This window comes from Mangifera indica, chromosome 3 (genome assembly GCF_011075055.1).
Source record: "Mangifera indica cultivar Alphonso chromosome 3, CATAS_Mindica_2.1, whole genome shotgun sequence".
Classification (NCBI taxonomy): Eukaryota; Viridiplantae; Streptophyta; class Magnoliopsida; order Sapindales; family Anacardiaceae; genus Mangifera; species Mangifera indica.
The window spans coordinates 19,480,102-19,491,676 of NC_058139.1; the positions used below are offsets into that span (position 1 = coordinate 19,480,102).

General features: G+C 31.9%; 1 protein-coding gene across 1 annotated transcript; it reads right to left on the reverse strand.

The window, feature by feature from the left end:
• Positions 1-4,904: 4,904 nt before the first annotated feature.
• On the reverse strand, positions 4,905-9,316 carry LOC123212019 (serine/threonine-protein phosphatase PP1 isozyme 3-like). Its single transcript, XM_044631037.1, has 5 exons — positions 9,026-9,316; positions 8,644-8,840; positions 5,824-6,383; positions 5,517-5,735; positions 4,905-5,431 (listed from the first exon to the last, which is right to left on the reverse strand). The coding sequence occupies exons 2-5, from the start codon at positions 8,816-8,818 to the stop codon at positions 5,408-5,410; spliced, it is 978 nt and encodes a 325-aa protein (XP_044486972.1). The 5' UTR covers positions 8,819-8,840; positions 9,026-9,316; the 3' UTR covers positions 4,905-5,407.
• Positions 9,317-11,575: the final 2,259 nt, after the last annotated feature.

The window sequence follows — 11,575 nt, forward strand, 5'->3', positions numbered from 1 at the left end:
TTAAAATTTTCAGTTAAGGTTATGAGTAAAATCATCATTAACAATAATATTTAAAAAAATAAAAGTTTATATCATTTTTCTCCCTTAGTTGGGAAATCTAACAATTTTTCCTTAAAATTAAGTTTTGGAAACCAACATTTTCCCCCTACATAGGGTTTCAAATTTTGTCGGCAATTTTTTAGTGATTGACGACTGCTCTTTCTCCTTTCAACGCTTTCTCTCCCTTTGAAAAATGTCTAGATTCATTGAATCTAGACAAAACTCTTCGTTTGGACTTTTGTCGTCCAGACTAATCAGCTTCGACAATGATGCATCCAGACCAAGGCATCATCCAGACGAAGGAAGATGACGCCTTGGTCTAGATGTGTTGTTGTCATCTAGACAAAGTCGATTTGTTTGGATGATGAAGGTCTAGATGAAATGTATTGTCTAGATTCAATGAAACTAGATATTGTTTGTCGAAGGAAGAGAGCTTCGAACAGAGAGAGAACACCAAGAGGGAGAGAAAGCGGTCGTCAATCATTAGAAAATCGTCAGAGAAATTTAAAACCCTAGGTATGAGAAAATATCACTTTTTAAAATTTAATTTTAGGATAAAATTATTAGTTTTCTAAACAAAAGAAAGAAAATGATATAAATTTTTATTTTTTAAATATTATTGTTAAATGATAATTTTACCCTTAATTTTAACTAAAAATTTAATAAAAATTGGCTCATGAGTGGGATTTTGAATTTTTAAAAGTTGATGATATGAGTTTAAAATTATATTATACTTTGGGCAGGAATAAGTTTTCCTGGCCTATATCATATTTATAACAGAAAAGACAAAAAAAATTGGGTGGGCCATGAGTGGCTCATCTAAAGTGTGGGCTTAAACGCATGGAGTCCCGGGCTTCATGAAAGTTGGGTGTTTGTTTGATGTCAATATTTTTATTAATATTAGTGTATTATATATGTTTATCATATTTTATTATTTTAAACATATTTTATCATATCTTTGATTCTAAAAGATATAAAATACGTATTTTATATGTTTTTTATATTAGATAATCATATTACACGATGTCGTATTTTTTTATTTTTTACAATGGATAAAATGACATTATTTTATAAAACACAAAATGACATCACTTTATATAAAATGTACAAAACCAAATCCGGTTAATGGTGAGATGCATTCATTTTCTTCCAAAATTGAAAATACCTTATAATTCTATTTTCTTTTCTTTTCAATTACAATTTTTTACCATTAACTCATCATTTTATCATTTAATTTGTTGATTATTAGAAATGACAGTTCACATCAGTGACTCAGTCAAGGTTCTTTTGTCAAATTCATACTACAATAGTCTTGCAATGATAGATTTTGGTATTCATTGTTTTAATTGTAAAGAAAAATTTCAGTATGTATATCATGTTTCATTTTATTTCCTGTGTAATTATAATTCAATTATAATTTATTAATTTTAGAAAATATTTGAAAGTTAATGATTTGTAATAGGTTCAAGTCGTAATCCAAATCACAATGAATTGCATTTTTTTCTGTTTTATTTGATTTGGTTAGATTTAGAATTCAAGGGAAAAAGGTAAGTTTTTAAAATTAAGCTTGAAAAGGAATTATCAATTTTCAAAACTAAGGTAGAAAAGGAGAAATTTTTTTATTTTTTAATATTATTAGTTAAATAACATTTTTACCTTTTTAACTAATAAAAAATCTTAATAGAATTAGATAACAAACGAATATTTCAATTTTCAAAAGATAATGAATATCATTTTGACAATAAACTAAGCCTTTGGTTGGAATAAGTCTTTTAGCCTAATATAAACTACAAAATCACAAGGAGAATCTTATTTTATTCTTGCAATGAGACATTCAAATGAGATTGACAAAGAGGCCACATACTAAAAATGAATCGATTCCAAAAGAAGATTTAGAAAATTAAGTGTGAATTGGACTTTTGGAGATGGGTTGTGAATCAACCAGTCTATGTTTTATGCTTCAATTATGAGAATTGTGGTCCAAATGGCGAATTAGCTGTCTCTTTCTTTTTTCTCTAACAAAGATTTTGTACTAATCTCGCACAGATTTTGCAAAGTTCTAGATGTCTTTTTAAATTGGATAGATTTTAATCTCTTCAAGATTTAAATTTAGGAAGGATAAAAAATAGAATATGATTAGATATATAGAGAAGTAAAGAGATATTAAAGTATTTTAAATTGAGAGAATTCCAAGAGTTACTGAAATATAATTTATTGTTGGGCAAAGGACTTATTCCCACCAAAAGAATTGTTGATATTTTAAGTTTATACTTTTTTACTTTAAAGATCTTATTTATCTATTTATAGATTGTTAAATATATTCGTTTTAAAGGTAAAATTATTATTTTATATATAATATTAAAAATAAGCTAAAATTTTATCTTCTTTTTGCCCCTAAACCTTAAAAACTAATAATTTGCCCCTTAAGCTAAATTTTAAAAAATTAAATTTCCTCCTTAGGGTTTATTTTCAATATCTGACCATTTTCTCTAACACTATCACCGACCGTCTCTCTCTTCTGATTGTTTCTCTTTCTTCGACAATTTGCCTCAACGAAACCCTAATCCCTTTGACGCTATACAATGCTCATCTAGGAAGACAAATCGTCTTCCTAAATGATGAAGATGAGATCGTCTATCTCATATTTGTTTGGGAAGACGAGTTGTCTTCTTCTTCCTAGATGAGCGTCATGCAATGCCACAAGAGTTATGGTTTTGTTGAGGTAGATCGTCAGAAAAAGAGAAACTGTCAGGAGAAAGAAATGACCAATGATGACACTAAAGAGAGTGGTTGGATATGAAGATAAATCCTAAGGGGGAAATGTGATTTTTTAAATTTTGGCCTAGGGAAAAACCTATTAGTTTTTAGGATTTAGGAAGGGAAAATGAGAGAAAATTTTAGGAGGCTACGGTTTCATTAACTTTAATCGTCCATGGGTGGATAAATGTGATTTTCAAAGTTAGAAGATGAAAACTTATGAAATCAACAATTTTGGGTGGTAATAAGTCCTTTGGCCAAATCTTAGAAAAGCAAAGCGTAAATTACTCATGTGATGTAACGTGATGGCTAGTTTCACCAACAAGATTTATGATAGAATCCTGAAAATGCAGAATTTACCATTTAGAATACATGAAAAATGGAGTTGGCATGGCATGAACGAACCTTTTAAAGGGGTCAAAAGACTTATTCCTACCCATGGTTTGGTGAACTCTTAACTTGCACCCATAAAATTTTAAAAATCTAAATACTTACCCGTCATCCAACTTTTGTTAAGGTTAAGAGTAAAACCGTCATATTATCAATAATATTAAAAAAAATGTATAATTTTGTCTCATTTTTTCGCCTAGGTTTTTAAAATTGATAATTTCACCCCAACCTCAACTTTTCCAGTTTTGAAAGTGACTTTCCCCCTATATCCTTAGGGTTTTTTCCTTCTCTTTTTTGTCACAATCTCCGACAACGACGACCATCTAACAAAAGAAGAAGATGACATAAAGAGACGGTGACCATCTCTGACAAACGAAGATCGATCTTCGTCTCCATTGACGAAGAGACAGACATGCATCTTCGTCTCTGTCATTGAGAAAAAGATAAAGATGCTTCGTCAACGAAAAGAGAAGATGAAATTTTTTGTCGTCCCTCTTCGTCGACAAAGAGATGGAGACAAATCGTCTTCTTCTCTTCCTTGACGAAGACGAAAATGAAGACGAAGACACATTTTTTTCTGTTGGAGACGGTTGTCGTCTCTTCGTCTCATCTTCATCTTCATCTTTGTCTTTTGTTAAATGGTCACCATCACCGGAGAGAGAAGAAAAAAACCTAGAGATGTGGAGGGAAAAAGTCACTTTTTAAAATTAGATTGGAAAAGTTGAGACTAGGATGAAATTGTCAATTTTCAAAATCTGAAAGAAAAAATAAGATAAAATTATATATTTTTTAATAATAGTAATAAAATAACGGTTTTATTCTTAATCTTAACATAAAAATCTAATAGAAGTTGGATGACGGATGAATATTTGAGTCTTTAAAACCATGCAGGTAGGAGTTTGAGAATTCACCAAACCTTAGGTGGAAATAAGTCTTTGGGCATTTTAAAGGTCATTATTCTCAATAAAATTATATGTATATAATTTTAAGTACATATTTTTTAGTACATAATTAAATATAAAAATAATATAAGTATATATTCTATATATCCAATTATATATTAAAAAATATATGTGCATAATATTCCTCCATTGTTATATGATTTTATTAGGTGCAACGTATAACCCACGCATGAGTTAGAAAATTCAGAACACATGCATTGTAATGCATATGCGTTGGACCCAAGTAGAATATACCCTTTTCACTGTATAAACTATGAGGATTTAAAGTAATTGTGCACATTGTTTATGTACATAATATAGTTTTTTATTATTTTCAGATGTAATTGGAATTTACCGGACTACGTGACATGGGCAAATCAGTAACAAGTAAATACCAGTTTTAAAATAAGTCTTTCTAAGTTCTGCCAGATTCAAAAATGGCCTCCAAAATGATTTTTTCCAAAAGTTAATTTACCCAGATTTTGTCATTCTATGGCTTCTACATAACATAATGACTTGAGGAACCTTCAATGTGTTTGTAGAACAGGCCTTAAAAAATGCTTAATTCTTCCTGACTACTGTAGGGCTCAGTAAACTCAGTAAAGAGTAACTTATCATCTTCATGGCTCTGTTGTCTGCCTTAAAAGAGTTTTCTTTACAATGAACTTGATAGATTTCAGATGAATGCATAAACTAAACCTGGGCTACGATTTCATCTCTGTTTCCGTAAAGCAATCAAGACACCACTGAATCTCTTATCATGAATGCACAAACAGGTCATTCAACTCAGCTTATATTCTAACTATTAAAATCTGGAAATGATTCACCATGGTTACAACGATGTTCTATAAATGAGAGACACAACACACTAATCCCGTTTATGAAGTTACAGCAAGGAAATTGCATTCCACCAGGATTGTCAAGCCAACCATCTGAGATTCTGTTGCGATTAACTGACTATGATACAAGAGCATCAGCGAAGAAGCTGATGAAAAACTTTGAAGGAAATAAGAGTGAGAGACAACAGAGTTATGAGTGAGCTGCATTATAAAGTACATAAGAAGAGTAAAGCAAAAAGATTATAGCATTCAAAATTTTGGTGGCAGAGTAATTTCTTTGGTTCTCCTTAGCTGGACTGAGTGAAGCTGCCAATGCATATACTTCCTTTCGTGGGAACAAAACTCTCGGAACCCAGACTTTTTAGATGATTACTTTGGCAATATTCCATATACCAATGATCTAATTTTCTGGCCTTCTGATATTTCCACCAGTTGAGTTTTTCATACTTTTGCACCAAGAAATGACTGAGAAAAATAGAAATTTACAGAACATTGTGCAAGCTTTTCAATAAATATATAAAGAGTTTGGGATTACAAGTCATGAATTTACCTTCACTTTTATTGGAGCACCAGACTTAGCTGTGGCTGTGCTCCCAAAACTGAACTTTGGCTTCTTATCTTGGGGCTTTAATATTTGAAAAGAACACATTAGAGTCTCATCCACACTCATCATGCCACCAGCGTTATCAAATTCTCCACAGTAATTAGGAGCTGAAAATATGGTTACCAGCTGTCTATTTGCGAAAAATTCATATCCATCTTCCACAACCTGCAATTCATGGGGAAAATAATCAAATATCAAAAACACTTTAAACCATCTCAAGGCACAAATTACTGAATTGGAAGGCAACCCAAACCTGGTGGGCACGACAAATTAAATCAAGATCATGCTTCTGAAGAAACTCTGTCACCCTATCAGCACCAAAGGTATAGGAAACTCCTCTATCATTTGGCCCCCATCCTTTAGTGTCTTTACTAGGATCAGACCACAGGAGATCACATAGCAAACCACTTTCTGGAACCTCAGTAGGCCGTGGTAAATTTCTTATCTGATCCAACCTATGCAAGTCGGGAGAAAGTCCACCATGCATGCAGAGTATCTTTTCATCAATAAGAGCTGCCACAGGTAGGCAATTGAAACAATCTGTGAATACTTTCCATAGTCTGACATTAAATCTCCGTTTACACTCATCATAAAATCCATAAATACGATTTATTGAAGCACATTCATGGTTGCCTCTCAGAAGGAAGAAGTTTTCAGGATATTTGATTTTATATGCAAGGAGCAGGCAAATTGTTTCCAGGCTTTGCTTCCCACGGTCTACATAATCGCCCAAGAATAGGTAATTCGAACAAGGAGGAAAGCCACCATATTCAAAAAGCCTCAGAAGATCGATGTACTGCCCATGGATATCTCCTGGTTGTCATTAAAAAATATACCGTAAAACATACATTCGGAATAATATTTCTTTGAATAGGGAGAAGTGTACAAATCTAAAGCAACCAAGCAACTGAAAAGTTCTTTTTGTTTTCTCAAATAGTATCCTAGGTAGTATTCATATCTCTAATTGCTACCCTATAGATAAAGCATTTCTAGAATAGATTTCAAAATCTATTATCCAGTGCAGTACATAATTTTACACTTCGATGAGTGGATTTGACTAGGTATTAATAAAACTGGAGTTATGGAAATGCACTGCAGGGGAATTGTACATGATTATGAATATAAAGTGCATTTCCAGATAACAAATGGTAAATATAATTTCTCTGCATGTGTAGCAAGTGTAAAAATACGAAAGAAATTTTACAGACTTGTCTTGTGTCTTCCTAATACAGATTAGGAAAGCAAGGAAATGTCAAAATTTATCTAAGCTAGTGGCTTGTGGCCAAAATGTACAGCTCTTAGGTTTAAAGAGGATAGAAAAAATCTAAAACTTGAGGATCATACAACGCAAGAAGAACTGGAGTTCAGGGACCTATTATGGTCTCAAGCATCAGTCTACACAAAAATGAGAAAGAGTAACTAGACTGATTTAAGGAATTTTCAGTTATTAAGGTCACTGATTATAGTAATACTACATGTACTAGCAGATGGATACTAAAAGCACGTGTCATCATTTGATTGAGTGATTTAAATATTTTGAATTATCTTTACTTCAAAATCATTCAATCACATGATGACACGCTAGCTTATTAATACCCATCTGTTAGTACATAAAGTATTACTCTACTATTATTAGGTCAAATTTTACCAAAATGTTCTCTGTCCGGATCTTCTGCATCAGGTGAGGCCAATGCATGATAATCCAGGTCAAATATCACCAAGAAAACCTTGAATGAGTTCATCCATTCTTGATTCAACCTTGTGCCAAGGTTTTAGATATATAAGGAAAAATAAAATGGAAAACCTCTTCTTGGTATACTTTTCACAGGGAATGTCAATGTTATTATCTAGCCTGCAAGATTGCCAGTCTTAATTTCAACCTTGTCCAAACTTATTTCATATCACAACTCTCCCCGTGAGTATCATCCATCCAACTAATTCATAACAAAGATTTCTTGTACCCTACAAGGCTGCAAATACTTTCCATAAGCAACCTACACATACAAACTTCAACCATTTAAGCTCACTATGGAAACACAACCTAACCTGGAAAATTTCATTGAGTGGGGGACTTATAAAAGGAATAATCAATTCCTTCGATCACTCAAACGAAAATGTTAATTCACCCAAAAAAGTAAGTAAGCTATAGTTCCCATGGCTGCTTCAGCTAGTCATGCTGAAAAATGATGATGATGAACAAAAATATTAATTAAATTTCAGGCCTTCCCATTTGAATGTCATTTATCATTCTGTTTGTCACGTAGTGGTGTATGTGCACAAATGAAAATAAGTGATTGTCTGCTAAAAACTTAGATAATAAACCTGTTTAAGAAATAGTTTATCACATATTTATGCAGTTTAACAACAAAGAACATATTTTAAAGTCTAATAATAACGAACATATCTATCCAGTTAAGTACTTAATTACAATACATATAACAGAAAAGGTAAAAAGGTAAAAAGTTACGATACTTATTCCCATTACAGAATTTCCCTGGTGAGACCTTGTTTAAGGTTTAGAATTGCAATTTACTAGACCTCACAGCAAATCTTTCAACTAAAGTAGATGTTTTGAAGTCATCTTCAAATGATGCAGACGTTCCTCAATAAGATTAAAAACTTTATGTGTCGTATAAAAGGAACAATCTAAATCAACAATAAGATCTTATCTAACCAAGAAGACAAGCAGTAATTTCCTAAGCTAAACTCAACTAGAGCCCAAGGTTCAGTTAGAAAATAGCCATCTGATTCATAAACTACAAACTGGAGCAATTTCTTACAACGACAACAATTATCAGTAAGTTTGGCTTATACAACAATCCAACTGGAAAACTGGAACTAAATTCAGAAACAAACATAGAATTGAACAAAAGTGAATTACAAGCCACTTCAAAACAAAAAAATTTTCCATAAAAAACAAAAAAATTTCAATAATTTCAGAACTTAAAAAGTTCAGCCAAAAAAGCGTACTACTCATCAAGCTCAAAAATTGACAACAATCAAATTCTTAAGAGTCGAATTTTACCACAAAGATGATCAAACAAACTAAGTAAAAGAAATTGTAGAAAGATACCACAAATCTTGAGGGGAGCTTCAAGCTCTAAAAGATTGGGCTGCCTCAGGAAAATACCCCTGGAGACAAAACAAAGTTGCCTGATTTCACCATCAGATAACTGAACTTGCTTCCCTGGTTTTGTTCTAACTTCAAGAAGCCTCTTAATTATACTATCAAGAACAGCTGTCTCCATATCTTGATCAATCGACTTTCCTCTCAAGTAAAAATTTCAAGAATAAGGTAAAAGAAAGAAAGTACACAGAAAAGAAGAAGAAGGAGATGGAAAAGCAAAGAAGAATAAAGATGAGGGGCGCATCATAAGAAGAAGAGAAAGAGAAAGAGAGCTATAAATCAAATGAAACGAGACGTTTTCTTTAAAAAAAGAAATGATTTTAATTACTTTGTGAAGGTGCAAAGAATGAATGAAAGGCTGGTGTCCGTTGGTAGAAATGAAAAGCAGAAGAAGAATATATTCTTTCAGATTAAAAGCAGAGAAATTGGAGAGTGGTTTTCTTTCTGTAGTAGTAATCTTGAGATGGGTTTGTGACAGTGGAAGTGTTGAGCTGAGCTAAGCCTGAGAAACTCAGATAAGATAATGGCATCCCAGGATGGCATTGACGCACAGGCATGTACCAGAAAGAGAGAGATTCTTCAATTTTCATTGCTTTTTCCCACCCAAGCGTTTAGCCATCAATCATTTTCCACCCACTTGTTGCATAAATCTTGAATAAAATTATGAATACAAATTATACAAACTTATGTATAAACTTGTAATTTGGTGATGTGCTTATTTAATTATTTCCTCGTTTATCACATCAGTTTGTATATGTAGTATTATTTATAAATTATAAGAATAAAAAAAAAAGGCAATACAATATATACAAACTTTTTATATATAATTTGAATATACAGATGATATATTATTATGTCATTAAATATTACTTTATCTTTAATTTAAAATCATTCAATCATATTACCACATATCATCTATATATCTAAATTATATACTAAGAGTATGTATGCATAGTTTTATTGTAAAAAAATTATGTACAAACAAATACTTATTTATACAAATTGAGGTGATAAGTTATGATTGACGGATGTAATTATTTTCTTTTTCTCACATTAGTTTATATACATAAGTTTGTGGAATTTTTTCTTACATGTAGTATTACTCAAATCATAATTTCCCATCGGAAACCTAGTTACGTTAACAAAAAATAGTTTGAAACTAAAAAGTAAATAATCATATTAATCTCAACTATAGTACTTTTCAAATTTATCATATCTCAAATTATAAAATTTTAAAATACCCATTCGAATATCAAATTCATCATCAACACATTCTTCTTCCCTTCCCCCTCTCACTCTCTTCATCCTTGCAAATGGTTTTGATGGGTTTGGAGTTGGGTGGTAGGTGACAGCTTTGATGGGTTTTGGTTTGGATGGGTGGCAATTGTGATGATTGGGGTTTTTAAAATTAAATGGTAAGGATTGAATTATTGGTTTTCAAACTTGTAAAATAAATAAACAGTTATGTTTGATGGTTTTAATGGGTTTGGCTTTGAGTGGGTGACGGTTTTGGTTGGCTTGGGCTTAGATGGATGACGGTTCTGATGGGTTTGAGTTTGGATGTTAAAGATTCTAGTTGAAGGATTTCAAATTTGTGGATTGATTTTCTCTGTCAAGGTGGGCACTTATGGCTCCTTTTTACTACTGCTCTTCTGGGATATAAAAGATCTGTTGTTGGGTTTGGTTTCTTTAGCTTTGCATGGAAAAATTGTTTTATTTTTGGCCAAAAGACTTATTCCCAACCAAATTATGTTGTTTTCTCAAATTTTCCTTCCTTATCTTTGAAAATCTCAAACACCTACCTATGGATGGTTAAAGTTAATGGTTTTAAGGGTAAAATCATCATTTTATCTATGATATTAAAAATAAACTAAAATTTAATCTCATTTTCTCACTTAAACCTTGAAAACTAAAAGTTTCCCCCTAAACAAAGTTTTAAAAAATAATATTTCCCCTTTAGGGTTTAGTTTCTAGATCTCTGATACCAAATTTGATGTCATCCTAGCCATGAATATCTCACGATGCCTTCTCTTGCTCTAGCAGCCAAACTTCTCTTATTTAGAAGTTTGGATGACATCGATTGACATCGAAAAACACTCTTATCTTCATCGAAAAGACGAAGACGAGAAGATGAGAGATCTTGTCTTTGTTGGGGAAGACAATGTTTCATCTTTCTAGATGAAACATCGCCTTCCCATTGGGTTTAGGATTGCCAGTTGGAGGGAGAAATGGTGAGGGACGACTGCCGGAGGAAAAGAAAAGAGATGCAACTAAATAATGAAAAAAACCTTGGGGGGAAATTACTACTTTTCAAAATTTGGCCTAAGGGGGGAGATTGTTATTTTTTAAGATTTAAGTTGGGTTAAAAGAGATACAATTTTAAGGAGTTAGAGTTTCGTTAACTTTAACTACTCATAATAGGTGTTTGAGATTTTTAAAGATAAAGGAGAGAAACTTGAAAAAATAGCATACTTTAGGTGGAAATAAGTCTTTGGGCTTTTATTTTTTTGCTAAATTGAGATGGTTGGTTGGTGCTATGTTCTCATTTGGTATTTTTTTTGTTTTGGCTTTGACGCGTTCTATTAAGCTCTCATATCATTGTAGAAACTTTAATAAGGCCTCTAAAAATTGCTGCTATGCGTATTGATAGATTCTTGCCTTTGGTTAATTCAGCCACATCCTAAGCTATTGTATAGCCTTTGGTCGTAGTGTTACATTTTTAGTTTATACAGTCTTACACAATTTTTTTTTGTATAGTCTTTGCTATAGTGTTTTTGCAAAGATAGAAATACACGAGGAGTTTAGATTGTATCTTCAACCTTTTAGCTTTTCTTTAATTTACTTTCACTTATAATTTTTTTTTTTTTTTAAATCTAAT